General features: G+C 39.3%; 1 protein-coding gene across 2 annotated transcripts; it reads right to left on the bottom strand.

Moving 5' to 3' along the window:
• Positions 1 to 1,252: 1,252 nt before the first annotated feature.
• LOC124121391 (molybdenum cofactor biosynthesis protein 1-like) lies at positions 1,253 to 17,169 on the bottom strand. Of its 2 annotated transcripts, none has more exons than XM_046484389.2 (9): positions 16,835 to 17,169; positions 11,857 to 12,151; positions 10,970 to 11,202; positions 8,293 to 8,364; positions 7,378 to 7,530; positions 6,358 to 6,468; positions 5,308 to 5,428; positions 3,838 to 3,885; positions 1,253 to 2,668 (listed from the first exon to the last, which is right to left on the bottom strand). In XM_046484389.2, exons 1-9 carry the CDS (start codon positions 16,964 to 16,966, stop codon positions 1,881 to 1,883), a joined length of 1,953 nt encoding a protein of 650 aa, XP_046340345.2. In that variant the 5' UTR covers positions 16,967 to 17,169; the 3' UTR covers positions 1,253 to 1,880. The 2 variants fall into 2 exon arrangements, with proteins under 2 accessions (XP_046340345.2, XP_046340346.2); XM_046484390.2 differs by having other exon boundaries at positions 2,539 to 2,668; positions 3,811 to 3,885; positions 16,835 to 17,168.
• Between the last annotated feature and the right edge of the window lie 3,122 nt (positions 17,170 to 20,291).

The following is a 20,291-nucleotide window of genomic DNA, read 5'->3' as shown; positions in this document are numbered from 1 at the left end:
ATGGTAATGTATTGCTCATGGTATCATGCATCTGTTGCCAATACAGAGTGAGTGAGTTAGTATGGTTTTACGCTGCTTTCCAGCAATATCACAGCGGGGGGACACCAGAAATGGGCTTCCCACATTGTACCCATGTTGGGAATCGAACCCAAGTCTTCCTCGTGACCAGCGAACGCTTAACCACTAGGCTACCCGACAGCCCCAGTCCACACAGAAGAACAACAAACATGTGTATGTGTTTGAAACTCTCAACAAGAAGCTATAGTTAAAAAAGATGTCACTAATTCACTGCTATTGGAAAACACATATGAATTTCCAATACACACCTGATATTTCAGAACATCAATAGTACACAGCCTTCCATCATTTTCAGATATTTAGATATTTACAATATCTGAGATAATCAAACATGTTAAAATCACCGAGTCTGATTACACGTTTAACATAAAATAATTGACATACACTGATAATCATCTATGATTAAAAAGCTGCTGAACTGAGATATCGGCATGAGACCTTTATGAAAACAGATACATTGAAGTTCAGAATATATCAAGATAATAATGGAGAGGTGCTTAGTTTTTCCCCCCATCTTCCAGAAGCAAGGAAGTCAACTGACCAGAAAAGTTCAGTTCCAAATGGGTTTTTTTCCAATTTGTATTCTCTAAAGATTTCATTTGTTTACTTGTTGTTAAACACAACACTCAGCAATATTTTAGATATATCCAGTGGCCTGCTTGTAAATTGTTGAGCCTGGGACAGACATTCCAGTGATTGATATTGTGATCAACAATCCATGCCGTCAGGTACTATGACAGGCTATGACAGGGGGGGGGGGGGGGGGGGGGGGGGGGGGGGAGAGTGCTTTAACAGTCTCATTAAAATCAGATTTTAGTTCTCGCTACTGCTAAAAAAAGATCTGAGGACATCCCATTACAGGTCACGTCAGAACGAGCTTTCATCCAACCAATCAGAGTGTGGCTTACCAGATCATGAAAGTGACAGTCGGAATGTTTTCTGATCATGCAACCACGATATATTTAACACGGGGTGTTCCGAACGACAGTTACGGGTTTTATGATTATATCCATACAATCTAGGCCATCTATGAGCCATTCCAGAATGTTCTTTTCAGTTTTAAAATTATAATCGGGAATACGTCAAAATATGTTTCGAAGCGTAGTCGCCAGTTGGAAACTATTGTCGTAAAGCTCGAGAAAGCTGCCTTCTGATTGGCCAATGTCGATTTCTTGTCAGTCATTTCATTGGTCTGTCAAAATTTGCGAAAGGTCATTCTGACGTGACCTGTAATGGGATGTCTTCAGATCTTTGTTTAGCGATAGCGAAAACTAAAATCTGATTTTAATGAGATTGGTGCTTTAAAGAACATTTGTTTCACTTTATATTTCGGGGGGATGGAAGATGCTGTGAACAAATTTCAAAGAAAGCATCAACATAGCTATTGCTTTGATACATTTGAGCTGCCTATTCTGGGTATATTTCTAACTAAATATGCAACCCTCTGTGGCATGTAGAATCTATGAGGTGCAGCCAATTAACAAAGAAATAGTAATAGACAATGAATGCCTGAGTGAAGGAGTTGGGTAACACTTCTTGGAAACAGTAATTCAGTTATATTATACCTTGTCAGTGTAATAGGGCATGGAGTCATCCCACAGAGGACACACTTATCTTGTCAGCTTGTTGATGGGGTTAACCTCTTTGGTCAGGTGGACCACGAGGCATCGTCCTACAGAAAGTCTTCAGTTTGAATCCCATCACGGGACCTGGAAATCTTATGGCTTCTACATCGGAATATTTGACATTATAACATCCAAATAACTCTTGCAAAAGATGAGGTAGGATAATGGCTGGAAATGTCAATTTTCCTTGAAATAATCCCCCCTTTGTCCCCCTGTTTTGCTAAGAAGTCTGATGTCGCTGATCACCATGTTGTGAGTGACGGCTTTACACATGTCATAGATGGTCAACGCTGCCATGGAGACAGCCACCAGGGCCTCCATCTCAACTCCTGTCTGACCTCGAGTCTTCACAGACGACCTGATCAAAACACTGTATTCCTCTTCCTCGAGGGTGAACGTCAGCTCAACTTTTGAAATAGGAATGTTATGGCACAGAGGAATAAAGTCGGCTGTTTTCTTTGCTGCCATTATTCCTGCAATTTGTGAAACTGTCAGAACATCACCTTTCTTAATTCCATTTTCCTTTACAAGATCAAACACCTCCTTTCCCAAAACAATTCTCCCTTCTGCTAAAGCAATTCGTTCAGTATCTGGTTTAGACCCAACGTCCACCATCATCGCTCTGCCCTTCTCATCAGTATGTGTTAATTGAGACTGGTTTCCTGAGCTTGGCTCAAGGTCGACGTCCTCCAGTTCCTTCCTGCGTTCTTTAAGGTCAGCCTCCCAATATTTCATATTGTCATCATCATATGAAGAAAATGTTTTACGAAAGGCACTAAAAAGTCTGATTTGATTAGAGCAGTGAGACCCCTTTCCCACTGCAACATGTAAAATATCTCTCGATAAACGAACAAAACCTGATTTATGTCTATGAAAGTGTTCTCTTCTAAACATGGGCAGTATCACAGAAGAAGCTGTAGGTCGTGAGTTTGGCTGGTTAAAATGATTTGTGTCTGAACTGTGGTCTGAAATGAAACAACATACAAATCTAAAAGAGAGTGAGTGAGTTTGAACACTTTGAACAGTATTTCAGTTATAAGATGGTGTGTCATTTTGATATGTTTGGAAAGCTAAAAGTGACGCAGATCTTAAGACATTTTCATGTTGATGAAACGACTAGCATAGGCAGGGAACAGGAAAACCTAGAAAAATATAATCGGAATGAATAGGATGCAAACCCATGATCATAGGTTTCTGGGACTCATAAGGGACATAACTCTGCACAGCGAACTGCTGCACCTCAGAGAACAGGGTACCCCCATATCCCCTCATTGACAACTTTCATCACAGAACAAATGAGTCCTGAGCCAGTCCCCAGCTGTTACTGGCCACTGATCTAGTTGTGTATTCATTAAAAATTGATCACATCCTGGACGCCAATACTTTACTTGGTCACTGATACATATCTGCTGACCTGTGACATGATTATGGCTGTACATCTTATCCTGAACAAACCTGACAACTGCGATGCGCATGATGACACAATCCAGGGATTGTCTGGTTACTGTTCATAAGTATTTTATGTTCGTCTGAGTTTACGACTTTGAACACAAGTCCACAAAGAATAATAAGGCACATTCTTATCTGTTCAAAACAGGATCAAAAGCTTTGTGTTCCGAAAAATGTCTTTAATTTTTATCTCAAACAGATGGATATTATTCTCCACTACAAATAATATGGACGCAACATAATAAAAATCACTTGGAAAATTATTTCATTTCTAAATATATCATATGTTATCAACAAAACTTAGTAAGATTTACTTCAAACTCTGTTGTGTCAAAGTTGAAGGTACATATGCAAATACTTCAAGTTATCCGAGGTTCAGTACAACCGAAAATGATGAATAAAGAAGGAATACACAGGGACCATGCTTTTACTTCGAGACATCATAAGTTTGACACATCAAAGTTCGACATAACAGTGTTTGACTGGATTTCAGTACTGTAAACCTGAAGCAATATCAGCATCCAGTTATTTTCCATGAACTGAACGGGATAATCTATGTAGATTAGGTGAGGGTATACAATGGTATAAGTTGAGTAAATTGCTGACTGTTGTTTATGTGTATGCTGTTGTATATTTGTGTCACATAATGTGTACATACGTGAACGAAAGAACCACCGTCACCCACCAATCAGTATCATCGGCCGATTTTTCATCTTGGATAAATTCAGCATTCCTAGAAAAGATCAAATGTAATGCATTGAATTGAGTCTACATGACAATGTGTCTGCTGTGGATCTTGACCACTCTACCAGTTCTTTACTCTACCAGACATTTCCAGGACTTCTACGAGATACAAGTCTACTCTACACAACACAAGACAACGTCTCCACATAATGTCTGCTCTACTGAATGTCTGCTCTACATGATATCTGCTCTTCGAGAAGTCTACTCTACACAGCACAAGACATCTGCTCTACATGATATCTGCTCTTCGAGAAGTCTGCTCTACACATCACAAGACATCTGCTCTACATGATATCTGCTCTTCGAGAAGTCTGCTCTACACAGCACAAGAACTCTGCTCTACATGATATCTGCTCTTCGAGAAGTCTACTCTACACATCACAAGACATCTGCTCTACATGATATCTTCTCTTCGAGGAGTCTGCTCTACACATCACAAGACATCTGCTCTACATGATATCTTCTCTTCGAGGAGTCTACTCTACACATCACAAGACCTCTGCTCTACATGATATCTTCTCTTCGAGGAGTCTGCTCTACACATCACAAGACATCTGCTCTACATGATATCTTCTCTTTCGAGAAGTCTACTCTACACATCACAAGACCTCTGCTCTACATGATATCTTCTCTTTCGAGAAGTCTACTCTACACATCACAAGACATCTGCTCTACATGATATCTGCTCTTCAAGAAGTCTATTCTACACATCACAAGACATCTGCTCTACATGATATCTTCTCTTCGAGGAGTCTACTCTACACATCACAAGACCTCTGCTCTACATGATATCTTCTCTTCGAGGAGTCTGCTCTACACATCACAAGACATCTGCTCTACATGATATTTTCTCTGGAAGACATCTGCTCAATAGAATGTCTTATCAACAAGACATGATATCTACTCTATAAAATGTTTGCTCTTGAAAATGTCTGTTCTGCATGAAGTCTGTTCTGCATGAAGTCTGTTCTACAGGATATCTAATCTATATGAGGTCTGTTCAACAAGATATCAGTTCTGTGAGATGTCTGCTCCACAAGTAGTCCGCTCTACACATGCCACAAGACATCTCCTCAACAAGAAATAAATTATACAGTTTCTACCTTTTTAATAATACCATCTAGTTCTGGTACTTATCATCTATCTTGCCAAAAACTCAACACTGATATTTCAAGTCTTTGAAAGGCATTTAGAAGTGATACACATAAGGAAGATAATTTATGGATGTCAACTTCTTTATTATGAGGAACACAACGTTTCGGAGTATGTGCTTACTCCTTCACCCTCATCATATCATACATATACTTTGAAACGTAGTGTTCCTCATAATTAAGAAGTTGACATCCATAAATTCTCTTCCTTACTGATATTTCGCCTAAAATAATCTCCCCGACAACCCCTGATTCTTCACCTGCATGCTGCTTCTTTTTCCTCTTGACTGCTGCCCCGATAATCTCCAGCATCTCCTCATCTGATGTATTGTTCCTCAGAGCATCTCGCAAAGATACCTCCGCCTCTCCGTGGAGGCACACCTACAAACAAGGAGTCAGGGAGTAGGGTTCAAAGCCACTTTTAACAGTTATATCTTGATGTGTCAGCTTAATAAGGAGTGGATGAGTGAGTTAGGCTTACCGTATTTGACGTAATAAGCACCCAGGTTGCTCTCAAAATTAGAAATACGGAGCTCTTATTAGATTATAATTTGGGGAAAAAAAACCAGAGTTAAAAGATTGTAAATTTTGTGGTTTATGCTGGCAGCCTGAAATGATACAAAAAAAGTCTGTGCATATTATACACGACAGATATATTTTTCAGAATTTAATTGCCCATAATTAAGGGTGCTTATAACACACGAGTGCGTATTATACACGAATAAATATGTCTTGGTACATTGATCAATCGGAAGGGGTGCTTATTGGGATTGTTCACTAGCCAATATATTAGCAAATATTGCCGTGGACAGCAAATAGTGGCAAGTACCATAGGAAAGCTCAAGTGCAGGTTTTTGGCAGGTATTGCTCTGCATCACTAACTGATCTTAGAGAGTCCTCTGTGTCCCCACACCCAATGACAATCAATGGTTAAATGTAAACCAGTTCCATACTCAATGTCACATATAACATGATGCCTTAGGGCCAAGTCATTCTCTATCATGCTCCGTGACACAGCCAGGGGGAGTGAGTTCGATTTCACACCACTTTGAACAGTATTTCATTTATATCATAGTGAAGAGGGAAAAACGTGAAGTGATGCAGATCTTAGTTGTTTACCTCTTTGGTGGAATCTACAAGCATGGCCCTTACATTGCCCATGCACTAGGTGTTGTAAATACATGTGCCATATATTCCAAGACAGACATATGATGTTAACTATAGACCATTAACAACACACAGTGCCACTATACTCAACAATACACGGATTTCTTAAGATTCTTTAAATTGTTGCAGTAAAGATGACCTACTTTGAGGTTGCCATCAGCAGTCATCCTGAGTCTGTTACATGTGCCACAGAAATGCTCGCTCATCGATGTAATGAACCCAACCTGTCCTGCAAATCCAGGCACTTTGTAGGCCTGAAACAAGAAACCATATGTGTGTGTGGGTGTGTCTGCTTGTATTAGTCCAGACAAATGCCGGTTTCATAGTGCGACCCCACTGAGATATTTAGAGTGCTTTTCTTACCATGCACATGATGTAGGTAACATTGCCATGAACATGAATAAGAGCTAAGATAACCAACATAAATATAACAAATGGACTTGCTGATATGACTCGTTTTGTTTGTTTGTTTGTTGTTTAATGCTGCACTCAGCAATATTCCAGCTATATGATGGTGGTCTGTATATAATCGAGTCTGGACCAGACAATCCAGTGATTGACATTATAAGCATCAATCCAGGCAATTGGGATACGATGACATGCATCAACCAAGTCAGGGAGTCTGACCACCCAATCCCTTTAGTAGCCTCTTACGGGATCGGGTGGTCACGCTCACTGACTTGGTTAATGCATGTCATTGTATCCAATTGCGTGGTGATAGGGACAATAGCAATCATTTTCTTGTGTTAAATTACCCCCTCCGTGGTGCAGTGGATAGAGTGTATGCCTGCAGAGCGTAAGGGCGGTGGTTCAATCCTCCTTGACGCATCATACAAAAAGTCGTTATAAAGATGTCACTTGTTGTTACCCTGTCTGGCGCTCGGCATAAAGGGGATAAGTCAGTATGTGTCTGAGTGGGGTATCCATGTTAAACTGTGACGTGTTATCTCAGTGGGCTGGTGCTACAAAACCGACAGAAATCCTGACTTATACAAGCAGCTACACACACACTTGCATGCGCATCGCTAAGTATGTGCAATAATATTGAATGCAATGTTGAACCCCATTTCACCTCACCTTGTGTCAAAGTAGTGAGAAAAAATTATAAATGAAAATACGTAAAATAACATTTCCTTTCATTGACACGATTGGAAGGCACTCACTTTAGACGTATCATTAGCATGGTCAGACAGCCGGTCAAGGTCTGGCCACCGAGACCTGATGATGTCCAGCATCTGCTGGTAGGACACCAGCTTGTTGAAGTTCCACTTGTTGCCTCCGAAGGGCATGTACTCAATGAAGCGGATGTCCACTTTCTGTGGTTCAAACATACACATACACATGCATGGCATACAACACAACATACAACAGCACAACGTTTTTTCTCTTACAACAAAAATATAAGAAACATCAACAGTTCTTTAACATGTAATGAGGTTTAATACAATGTATTAGTAAACATTAACTCTGTTACAGTCTACCAGTAATTTGGAAAATAGTTGAAAATAATTGATTCTGATTGGCTGATCTCACATGGCAGAGGTTTTAAATCACATTATCATATACCCTCAGGTCAGAATGATGAGATCTGATTGGTCCATGTGATCTTGATAAGATACTGTGTATTGGAGAGGAATCAATTTCTCAGCAGGGAAAAACACCTCTTATACCCCACCATGAGCAAGTCAGGCTGCACGTAGATTTCTGAGAGGCAGAATGAATCCCTAATAACCAGCTTCAAAGCAAAAAGCTGCACACTTTTTTCGAGTTAATGGAAGTCGTGTGACACAGCGCAAGCTAACCTCAGCTCAATCAAACAGCTGTTTTCTTTGTTCTCGGGGTACATTGGGTTTTATGCATCCCTCGTTAGGTGTTACCAGAGGCTCGTGGTATAAAACCTAAGATGGGACGCTTAAAACTCCATGTACCTGGCTCGTGGTATCAAACCTAACGAGGGACGCATAAAACCCTATGTACCCCTTCGTGATCCTGCTACAATTAACTACTATTAACCTCTGATTGAGTCCAGTGGACTGACAAACAGATTGTCCCAAGCAAATCCCAGTGTATGCACCTACCTTGTGTTGTGTGAACTCCACGAAGTCCAAGATCTCCTCCTCATTTAGGCCCCTCATCACAACACAGTTCACCTGAAAAGTTAACCTGGCTTCATCACATCTTGTCTACATCCTGCCATCCTTCTCAGTACATCAGAATAAAGTCAACAATGTATTCCACAGAAATCCTAAATACCTAAGTTTACCAGTGTGTTTACATGATTCACGTCTTCTACCAGGCAAGCTCTACATAAACATGATTCACGTCTTCTACCAGGCAAGATCTACATAAACAAGATTCACGTCTTCTACCAGGCAAGCTCTACATAAACATGAATAACGTCTTCTACCAGGCAAGCTCTACATAAACATGATTCACGTCTTCTACCAGGCAAGATCTACATAAACAAGATTGACGTCTTCTACCAGGCAAGCTCTACATAAACATGAATAACGTCTTCTACCAGGCAAGATCTACATAAACATGAATCACATCTTCTACCAGGCAAGCTCTACATAAACAAGATTCACGTCTTCTACCAGGCAAGCTCTACATAAACATGAATAACGTCTTCTACCAGGCAAGCTCTACATAAACATGATTCACGTCTTCTACCAGGCAAGCTCTACATAAACATGATTCACGTCTTCTACCAGGCAAGCTCTACATAAACATGATTTACGTCTTCTACCAGGCAAGCTCTACATAAACATGATTCACGTCTTCTACCAGGCAAGCTCTACATAAACATGATTCACGTCTTCTACCAAGCAAGCTCTACATAAACATGAATAACGTCTGCTACCAGGCAAGCTCTACATAAACATGATTCACGTCTTCTACCAGGCAAGCTCTACATAAACATGATTCACGTCTTCTACCAGGCAAGCTCTACATAAACATGATTTACATCTTCTACCAGGCAAGCTCTACATAAACATGATTCACGTCTTCTACCAAGCAAGCTCTACATAAACATGAATAACGTCTTCTACCAGGCAAGCTCTACATAAACATGATTCACGTCTTCTACCAGGCAAGCTCTACATAAACATGATTCATGTCTTCTACCAGGCAAGCTCTACATAAACATGATTTACGTCTTCTACCAGGCAAGCTCTACATAAACATGATTCACGTCTTCTACCAAGCAAGCTCTACATAAACATGATTTACGTCTTCTACCAGGCAAGCTCTACATAAACATGAATCACGTCTTCAACCAGGCAAGCTCTATTCTTGATTCTTTCATATTACTATAGTTAATATGTCATGCCATGACAGATTAACAATAGTATAATGAAAGAATAGGCATGACAGATTAACTATAGTATAATTAAAGAATAGGCATGACAGATTAACTATAGTATAATGAAAGAATTAGACATGACAGATTAACTATAGTATAATGAAAGAATCAGGCATGACAGATTAACTGTAGTATAATAAAAGAATAGGCATGACAGATTAACTGTAGTATATTGAAAGAATTTGGTAGTACTTTACTTCTCTGGAGTACTATATTAACTTAACTGGCAATACTACGTTATGTGATGACCTGTCTACAAATTCAACTCAAGCTCAACCGACATATTTATTGAACTTATTAATAAGAGTCTCAGCATGCTCAGGGTAAGGCTGAAAAAAGAAAAAAAAAGAATTGGTTCTCAGGCAATGACTTTTAAAAATATAGTGCAGGCAGGTGGTGTTTTTGTTCGTTGTTGCTTGTTCAAACTAGTATGTAACCAAATAAACAGTTATGTTCCATCAACCTGGGAAGGGCCTCCCTACACATGCTACAAAAACAGGCATACAAATTCCTATTGCCGCCATGACCATAACACAAGATGCGCAGTAAAGCAGTGCACATGTAATAGGATGTAACTCTCTGATATCTTGGATCACATTGATTTTATGTATAAGGATTTTTTACATTTTTTGAAAATGGAAATAGAAATGAAACATGAGGCGGATTTTATGAATATGCAGGCGGTGCCTGAGAACCAAGACAAAAAAAAATTTAAGCCTAAATATTCAATATTTTCCTTATTGCCTGCACCAGTCAAGATAGTTGTTGCTATTAAGGCACACTTTGTGCATGCTGGACAGATGAATTTCTTAATTGTTGATTAAATCATTACATGTCATTATTCTGGCAAATGTTCAGTCACTTCTTTATCCAGTTTTATACAGGTCAGATACTTCAACTGACTGACTTACCAATTTAGTAATGAATCTGGGTACTGAACAACTGAAATCAACTTCTTCCCAAATGCAGACCAATTTAGTTCAATGACATACCGGAATATATTTATGTCCCATTTTATTGAGGGGATCAAGAGTTGTTCCCCTTTGTCGTGCCATGATCAACTGGTAGTTATTTTGAATCCTAGATTCTCTCTGATTACAATCAACATGCCTGACAACCGAGCTTACAAAAGATGACATCACCAAGCTGTCATGTTGTGATGTAACTATGGTAACCAGTGTTCAATATCAGTGAGCATGAAAGTCAAGGGTTTCCTCATCGTAACAAAACATGAAAAATAATTACAGATATAACAAGTTCCTGGATTCAAATAATATAGCAGCAAACCAAGGACAGCCGTTAATTTCCAACAATCTGAAATAAGATGTACACTGTTCAAAGTGGCACTCACTAACTGCCTCTATTCTGGCTCCTCAGCATATTCCTACCTTGACTGGGTCATATCCCAGCTCCAGTGCCTTGTCAATACCCTGCAGGACTTTCTCAAAACCTTTCCGTCGAGTGATGAATTCAAACTTTGGAGGTACTAGAGTATCAAGACTGATGTTCAGCTGATCCAGACCAGCATCCTGGTACAGAGGCAACCGTCTGGATAGTGTGATTCCATTGGTTGTCATGGCAATGGACTTCAGACCCTCAGATCGTAAGCTGTCCAGTCCCTCTGAAAAGAAATAACTTGAGTTAGACTTTAAGAATGACACACAATGAAACCATAGACAAGGGCTCCACTGGATGAACCTCCCACTTTAGCCATTAGTGAGTGAGTGAGTTGGGTTTAACACCGCTTTTAACAGTATTCCAGTTATATCACGGCGTGTCAGCTTAATGTGGGAGGAAAGCTCGAAGTGATGCAGGTCTCAGACGTTTACCACTTCGGTGAAACCCAAGAGCACGGGTATGGTGCTGACAAACCTAGAAACATAATCGGGGCGAACCCGGATTCGAACCAAAAATCATAGGTTTCTGGCGTGCCAAAGGGACGCAACTCTGCACAGCGCGGCGCCTTAGAAGACTGGTCCACCCGTGACCCCCTTTAGCAATTAATACGCAATGAAATGAAATATGGATAATAATCATAGCAATGTACATATTTCTCATGCGTCAAATCCGCACCCTATGACCCGAAGCATGCTCAAAGTGCTACATTATTACCCCAGTCAAAGGATCAGTGTGTACGCGATTTTCATTCTCAGCTCCCTGGGGAGTATACAAGGTACATAAGCATGTAACATCTATCCTGAATGAAAGATCCACTTTTAAGTGAGGTGACATGAGGCCCCTTTGAATGGAACATACTTCAAGAAGGACAACTCACTGAGGATATCGACCAGGTCCCTCCTGACTGTGGGCTCTCCCCCTGTCAGTCTGATTTTGGTGATCCCCTCCTTGACAAACATTTGGGACAGTGCTAGGATCTCGTCAGTACTCAGAAGCATCTGCTTGGGGGAGAGCTGCACCCCCTCCTGAGGCATGCAGTACTGACATCGGAGGTTGCAGCGCTCCGTCAGGGAAATACGCAGGTACGTGTGTTGTCGTCCGAATGTATCGGTGAGGAAGTCTGAGAATGAAGGATTCGACTTCTGCTCCGGTTTCAAAGCAGGAGACTCTACCTGTGAACAGGAAATGTGGAATATATGTGACCATGTGATTGGGTGTCTAAGATTCTGCATTGTCACTAATGTGTGTGAATCTGAGCACCAGGCAGAATATTACAGTACAAACAGCAGTTTCCAGGAGTGGAAGGCGGTGAGCAATTGTGGGTCAATAATTCATCACTTTATAACGCAGTTAGAACCTACAACGAATTGTAATAAAGTAGTTGTTCATCCATATATCTTATCTTAGATATCCTATTCTTACTTAGTACTCCTACTTCTACTTCTAACACTACTATGTTTTACATGTTTGTATTCACTACTATGTTTCACAAGTTTATATTCACTACTATGTTTCACATGTTTGTATTCACTACTATGTTTCACAAGCTTGTATTCACTACTATGTTTCACAGGTTTATATTCACTACTACGTTTCACATGTTTGTATTCACTACTATGTTTCACATGTTTGTATTCACTACTATGTTTTACATGTTTGTATTCACTACTATGTTTCACAAGTTTATATTCACTACTATGTTTCACATGTTTGTATTCACTACTATGTTTCACAAGCTTGTATTCACTACTATGTTTCACAGGTTTATATTCACTACTACGTTTCACATGTTTGTATTCACTACTATGTTTCACATGTTTGTATTCACTACTATGTTTCACATGTTTGTATTCACTACTATGTTTCACAAGCTTGTATTCACTACTATGTTTCACATGTTTGTACTCACTACTATGTTTCACAGGCTTGTATTCACTACTATGTTTCACAGGCTTGTATTCACTACTGTGTTTAACAGGTTTATATTCACTACTAAGTTTCACAGGTTTGTATTCACTACTATGTTTCACAGGTTTGTATTCACTACTATTTTTATAAGGTTTGTATTCACTACTGTGTTTAACAGGTGTGTATTCACTACTATGATTCACAGGCTTGTATTCACTACTGTGCTTAAAAGGTTTATATTCACTACTATGTTTCACAGGTTTGTATTCACTACTATGTTTCACAGGCTTGTATTCACTACTATGTTTCACATGTTTGTACTCACTACTATGTTTCACAGGCTTGTATTCACTACTATGTATTACGGGCTTGTATACACTACTATGTTTCACATGTTTGTGTTCACTACTATGTTTCACATGTTTGTATTCACTACTATGTTTAACAGGTTTGTATTCACTTCTATGTTTAACAGGCTTGTATTCACTACTATGTATTACGGGCTTGTATACACTACTATGTTTCACATGTTTGTGTTCACTACTATGTTTCACATGTTTGTATTCACTACTATGTTTAACAGGTTTGTATTCACTTCTATGTTTAACAGGTTTGTATTCACTACTATGCTTCACAGGCTTGTATTCACTACTATGTTTCCCAGGTTTGTATTCATTACTTTGTTTCACATGTTTGTATTCACTACTCTGTTTTACAGGCTTGTATTCACTACTATGTTTCCCAGGTTTGTATTCATTACTATGTTTCACAGGTTTGTATTCACTACTATGTTTCACAGGCTTGTATTCACTACTATGTTTCTCAGGCTTGTATTCACTTCTGTTTCTTAGTTTTGTATTCACTACTATGTTTCTCAGGCTTGTATTCACTACATTGTTCCTCAGTTTTGTATTCACTACTATTTTAAGATTTAAAGACTCTGAAAATGGTGTAACATCACTTTCTCCATTGGAATCATGCTCCAGTCTCATTTGAACATTAAACATTTGTTTTGGGTAAGCCATATAAGAAAACTGTGTTTTCCTAAAGCAGTGCCTGCCAGACTGTCTGAGGTCCTCTGGATCTTTTTTGTCTTGAATGGTCAACTAATAAAATGGATAGTCTGGCGGAGTTTTTGTGAACAAATCAATGATATGAAATAACAAATTATTTGGACTTATAAATTGTGTATAAATAATTCTCATCTGTAGTTATTTGTCTTTGTTGTTCCGTTCAGTGTGAAAACAATCATGACTGGCTACAAATTGGACTTGACATTCCGTCTGTTTGGCTGAAATGTATCTGAACTTTACACACTGCCTAAATAATACCTATAATTGGTCAGTGTTAGAACTTTTCTTGTGTATATAGGGTATAGGGCTTGTGTCAAGATAGCAACATGATCATTATAAAAGTACCTCTATTGACATGATTGAGAGCATATAGTATATTGATGTAGATGTACAGTGAAGCTCCCATATATTCAAATGTGAGGTGAAATGGGGTGTAACATCGCTTCCACGATCATTGCATTTATATAGCGAAGTGCATGCACGTGGGTGGGTGAGTTTGTGGCTGCTTGTACGAGTCTGGACTGATGCCGATTTATAGTGCTAGCCCACTGAGATGCCATGTTGCAGTTTAACATAAATTCTCCACCTAGACACAGTATACTAACTCCAAGCTGACCAATCCTTGTTCTAGACCCTTACCATGCTTACTGCCGAGCGCCAGACAGGGTAACAACAAGTACAATCTTCTAACGTCTTTTGGTATGACGCTCTACCACTAGACCACAGAGGCGGTCACATCTATTCAGAGGGATTGAACCACTGATCATCCACTCTCTTAGTAGACTCTCTATTCACTAGACTATGGAATCGGTTGGAATTGAAAATAGTGAAACTGGTACTGAGGACAAAGCAGTAAGTGAATGTTGCTTTACACAACAGTGTTCCAGCTTCATTTTTGGCCAACCAAACCAGTGGTTGATAGTGTGAGCAACATTCCATAGTTCTACGATGTCACAAAATCAGCAGTCTCCATTCTAATATTTGGCAATTGCACATTGTATCTTCCAGCCGTGCAGACCAATGCTCCAAGCACTTGGAGAACATTCGGTTAAAGGGCAAGTTCACACGGAAATGAACCTATTTTTCTTGTACTTTTTCCACATTAAAAGTGTTAACCTAGAAGTGTCATAGACAAAAATATAAAAATATCACAATTTATTAACATATTTTTCGCATTAAAACGATTTATATTTTTCACATTTACCAAGTGTTCTATTTCCACAACAAAAACACCATGGCTTATGCCCCTTGCAATATGACGTCATTGGTGCCAATTGATAAACATTATGACGTCATCATGCTTTGTTAGAGCCGCTTCACGTGGTGTAGGTACAGGTGTGTGATTCTAGCGTCTCAGATGCCAGCCAGCATAGTGATATGCTGAGTCACCACTGCGCCGGAATGTGTCGTAGGCCATGTTGTTTTACCGCAAACTGGTACTTGATATCTTTTGCGTTGAGAATAGACAGGGACCCAGTTGAATTGGCACCAATTACGTCATAATCTAAGGGGGATAACTCAGGCCTGTTTAGCTCGAAAAACGAAGGCCTCATAACGGCATATCATTTTCACACTATTGTGAGCTTCCTACTTTCACTGTGAAAAAAATGAGTGTATATTTTCAAACACAGATACTAATTAATTCTAAAATTTCGTTTTGTTTAGAAAAAGATAAAAAGTGAATTTTGCGTGTACACTTCCCCTTTAATGCAATTATTCTTCATAATTTCCTGTTTACATCATGACATAAACATGATAAATACACAACAACTGCTCCCTTGCCACAATGAGCTCAATTCGCAATTGTCAATGCGATTATTCGTTTCTTAATGTACCATATAACATTATCTTCATGCTAAAAAATTAACTTAACAAAACGTTACCTTTATATCAAATAGAATACAACTTGTCACCTCATAACTGAGGCAATGGTAATAACACCATGCACATGGGTTTAGAGACCCGTGAAGATCCAGGGTAGAATAGGTCTTTAGCGACCCATGCTTGCCATAAAAGGCGACTATGCTTGTCATAAGAGGTGACTAACAGGATCGGATGGTGAGGCTCGCTGACTTGGTTGATGCATGTCATTGATTCCAATTGCGTGGATCAATGCTCATAATGTCAATCACTGGATTGTCTGGTCCAGACTTGATTATTTACAGACCGCCGTCATATAGCTGGAATATTGCTGAGTGCGGCATTAAACAACAACAAACAAACAAACAAACAAACAAACAAACAAACAAACATGGGTTTAGAACTGTTCCAGTTATATTTAAATCATATTTCATAGTTCAATGCTGAGACCAAGTGGAGAGATTCTAAGACAAAATTAAACTCTTGTTTTTTCAACAATACAATACTAGTTACAGACAGTTTTCTTATACTGCACGTGACTATTCCGATAAAATTTAAATCTCATTTGTGAAAAACCACATTGTCATTATTACATGTATTGTACACCTAAGTAGGCTACACTACATTATTAACCATAGAAACAAATATTGAACAACAACAATAACCTTGATGTTCTCTGAACCATTTGTTTCCCCAAATATTAATTGAAACACATTTTTAAAAAATGTAATAGCAATAAGAGCTCAAGTCTCTGTTGCCACAGATCCTAATAAATGCCGAACATACTTGGGCAGGGAAATACATGTCTCGACTTTTTAGAATATTATTTCCTTAATTAACAGGACTCCAGACTGCGTCCTGTCCTAGAAGGAGTCAGACAGTAAAACTTGTAGTGACATGAACGTTTTGAAAATAAAAAATAAACATTGACAACATGATCATCTGATGATGGAGAACATCGCGATAAGCTTACTGAATAACTGTCACTATTGATTGTGTTACTTGTCGTGTTACCTTTTCATTAACCGCCTCGCTGATGTTAGCCTTCGTTAGTGAGGAGGAGTGTCGCCACATCTGCGTGCAGTTTTCGGCACCATCCCGGCACCTCAAGTGTCGAAAAAGTTCGAATCCTCTCCGCCCTAACATCGTGTTGGAAATCTTGTCAGGTCGACATGACTGTGCACAAATGTCGACAAACAGAACACCCGTTTACAGCTTTCCTAGGAACACCGGTATACTGCGCTTATTTGACACTGGAAGCATTATATCGGGGCTACGCATCTCGTTCTCATATGTATGTCACGGTCCTGGAGTTGGGTTGTCGGCTCTCCCTGCGCATCGTCAGTTTTGTTATGAAGAGACAGAACCCAGCTTTGTTTCGCGACGCAAAGCTGGGTTCTGTCTCTGAAGGTGAACGCTGTGTTTGTTTTGTACAAAATGTGAAATTGTTTGTATATTCGGAAACGGATCATGTAAATTAAAGAAGGTTTTCAATAGAACCAATTCTCTCTCGAAACCCAAACTGGTTATATAAAAACACTTAAAAAGAAACAGCAGGCTATCATATTAAAATCATGCGTTACATATATTCTGTTATGCAAATGGTGTATGCCACTGAAAGTATACAATTCCAGTCCACTACAAAGGACACATTGGGCATTGAGTCGTTGATACGTAGTGAATTAGAATACGATCTGACACCAGATGGCGTCGCTCGTGGCTAACCGCCTAGTGCTCCGTTATATCCATTTCCTCTCAATGAAAGAATAATAATTCACACTCTAACACGTTCATTGTCAAATTGATCCACTCAGCTCACTTTTCATTATCATCTCCTGGAGGATATAGATATTATGAACGAAATAGTTAATAATCTGAAAATCTAATCTACACACTTTATGTGACCTAGCTATTACCAGGCGTAAACATATTCAAAACATTGTGTGTGTGTGTGTGTGTGTGTGTGTGTGTGTGTGTGTGTGTGTGTGTGTGTGACATTTCCAATATTAACTGTTTATTCTGTTTAACACAATATGCACTTCTGTTCAAACGCTGCAACAACTTAGATTAAATGTTTCATTTGAATATGTACATATTATTATTTCGCAATGTATAGTTGAAAGTACTTAAAACCACGTTAATCCGGGCGATTAAGGAGTAAAAGACGTTTTAACAGTATTCGCCATGACAACAGGATTCCACTGTGTGCTTTCGGGGACGTTAGAGAAAACACTGAAAGGTGCAAACGCGATTTCAAAAATGAGAGGGAGTTGCTTAGACTAAAATCTAGTCTCTGAAATGAACATATCGTACATAAAAAAACGGTTGTTCAGTTATCTTAATAAAAATATAATAAAAAGGAGCCCAGTGACTCTCTTCATTTTCAGATACTGCAGTGATCTAGACTTGCCAAACATTATAGACTTGCATGGGCTGTATTTGATATATATTTGTATCAGGGTCTGTAAGACAGACTAGGAGTTGCTCACTGATGTCAAAGTTGGCGCTTGTTTTAAGAAATGCGGCCATATTACACGTGGCTTGTCTGTGAGCTGATCAAAGTTATCACTATAGAGCTTAGATGAAAACTACACACCACTCACATATAGATAGTATATGATTTATGTTTAGAAATTAAGGGATAACAGTTCACTACTTAAAAGTATCATATTGCTTTCAAATAGATAATTTCACCACTACATGGCTAATGCTTTAGTGAATATTGAGTTCGTTCCACGTGTACAAGGTGGCCGACCGAAACATTAACCCTGCTTACCAAGGCTACAGATTCAGAGCAGAAGAAATAGTTGCGCACACTGGCGATGTTGCAAGGCCTGATGTCCAGCAAGAGTCAACTCTGCCAACGACCTAATGATACGTACAGAAACACCTACAACCATCCCCCAAATCGGACCAGATTAAAGCCGATAAGTTCCTTGCTTATGTCAAACAACACGAAGAGACTGACTGAGGGCCCATCCCGTATCTGTGGGAGACGACGAGATGCATATCTTCTCTAGGTACACAACTTTCAGGGACCTGCCACTGTTATTCACGAGCCCACACATTACCAGTTTGAAGATGTCAGCATCACCAACAAGCTTTCAATGTGTAAAATAGGACCGAGGGCAGCAGGTATTTGTATGGGGTTATGTCTGACAGACAACTTATTCTTATTCAGAAAACCACATACTTAAACTGCAGCATATCAAAGTCCATAACGATAGATGCAGAAATGACGGAGTTATGCATGACCACAAATGACATTTTCAGTGTGGACGCCATATTTAAGAATGAGCTGGGATTGATTGAGCAAGATTTAGAGACACCACAACTGGGATTAATCCTACAAAGTATGAACTGAATAATCCTTGTCAAAGTTCAAATGTCAATTTTGTTGACAAACTACACTAAAATCAAGGTTCATCAGTGGCTAAGGGATGCAACTCATATTGTAACAACAAACCTACCAACACAACAGCTAAAACTAAAATTAAATTATTTAAGATATAGATCCATTTTGGCCATGCCAGCAAAACAAATTTGGCCTAAACCTGTCAAATTCAACAACAAAGAAGAATAACCTTTTAACAATTGAAATAAAGATAATTGAATGGGACATTGACATATGGTCATCTAGGAATAGATAATAGATATGTAGACTACAAACTGTAAATCCTTAATTTATAATCACTTCAGGTTAATTCGTACACAAATGACATTTGTGGGACAAATTATGGGGTGGTCGGGTAGCCTAGTGGTTAAAGCGTTCGCTCGTCACGTCGAAGACCCGGGTTCGACTCTCTCTCTCTCTCTCTCTCTCTCTCTCTCTCTCTCTCTCTCTCTCTCTATATATATATATATATATAATGCATCAAGTCATCTTAAAGTGGGAGTAAATCCATAGTACTATGTTATAGCTTAGCCAGGTAGAGCAAGACTATCCAGTGATCCAGTCGCCAAGCTGTGCGCCGCCTGCGCCCTAGCCTTAGTACGTCAGGCCCGTGCAGATCAGGCTAGAGTTGGCTTTCAGCAACCCATGCTGGCCGTAAAAGGCTACTATGCTTGTCGTAAGAGACGGGTGGTCTGACTCGCTGACTTGGTTGATGCATGTCATCGATCCCAAACATACCGATCCTATACCGAGGTTCATGATGTCAATCACTGGATTGTCTGGTTTAGGCTTGATTATTTACAGACCGCCGTCATATAGCTGGAATATTGCTGTGTGCGGTGTTAAACAACCAAACCAAACCTTAGTACGACAAGATATTGAGGATGAACATGTTGACGATGAGTTTCAGCAAAACAGACAACTCCTCCTGACCAGTGCGAACCCCCCATTGTCTATGCAGATGCAGTGTCACATCAGTTGGCCTGAGAATGTATTCCTAATTGTATCATAGGCTAAGATATTCACATACGATTTTATCAGAAGTTTCACATATGAATTATATATATTTGTGCGTGT

Source organism: Haliotis rufescens, unplaced genomic scaffold (assembly GCF_023055435.1).
Source record: "Haliotis rufescens isolate VD_foot unplaced genomic scaffold, xgHalRufe1.0.p SCAF_3, whole genome shotgun sequence".
Classification (NCBI taxonomy): Eukaryota; Metazoa; Mollusca; class Gastropoda; order Lepetellida; family Haliotidae; genus Haliotis; species Haliotis rufescens.
The sequence above is the reverse complement of the archived record's forward strand: the minus strand, read 5'-3'. Positions and strand labels throughout refer to the sequence as shown.

Bases quoted from the DNA above. Each gene is read 5' to 3' on its own strand.
- LOC124121391 (XM_046484389.2), bottom strand. From the start codon at position 16,966: ATGTTAGGGCGGAGAGGATTCGAACTTTTTCGACACTTGAGGTGCCGG. The intron at 11,203-11,856 runs GTGAGTTGTCCT...ATTTCTTTTCAG, and splicing joins GGACCTGGTCGATATCCTCA to AGGGACTGGACAGCTTACGA. The intron at 7,531-8,292 runs GTAGGTGCATAC...TTTGAACCACAG, and splicing joins TGGAGTTCACACAACACAAG to AAAGTGGACATCCGCTTCAT.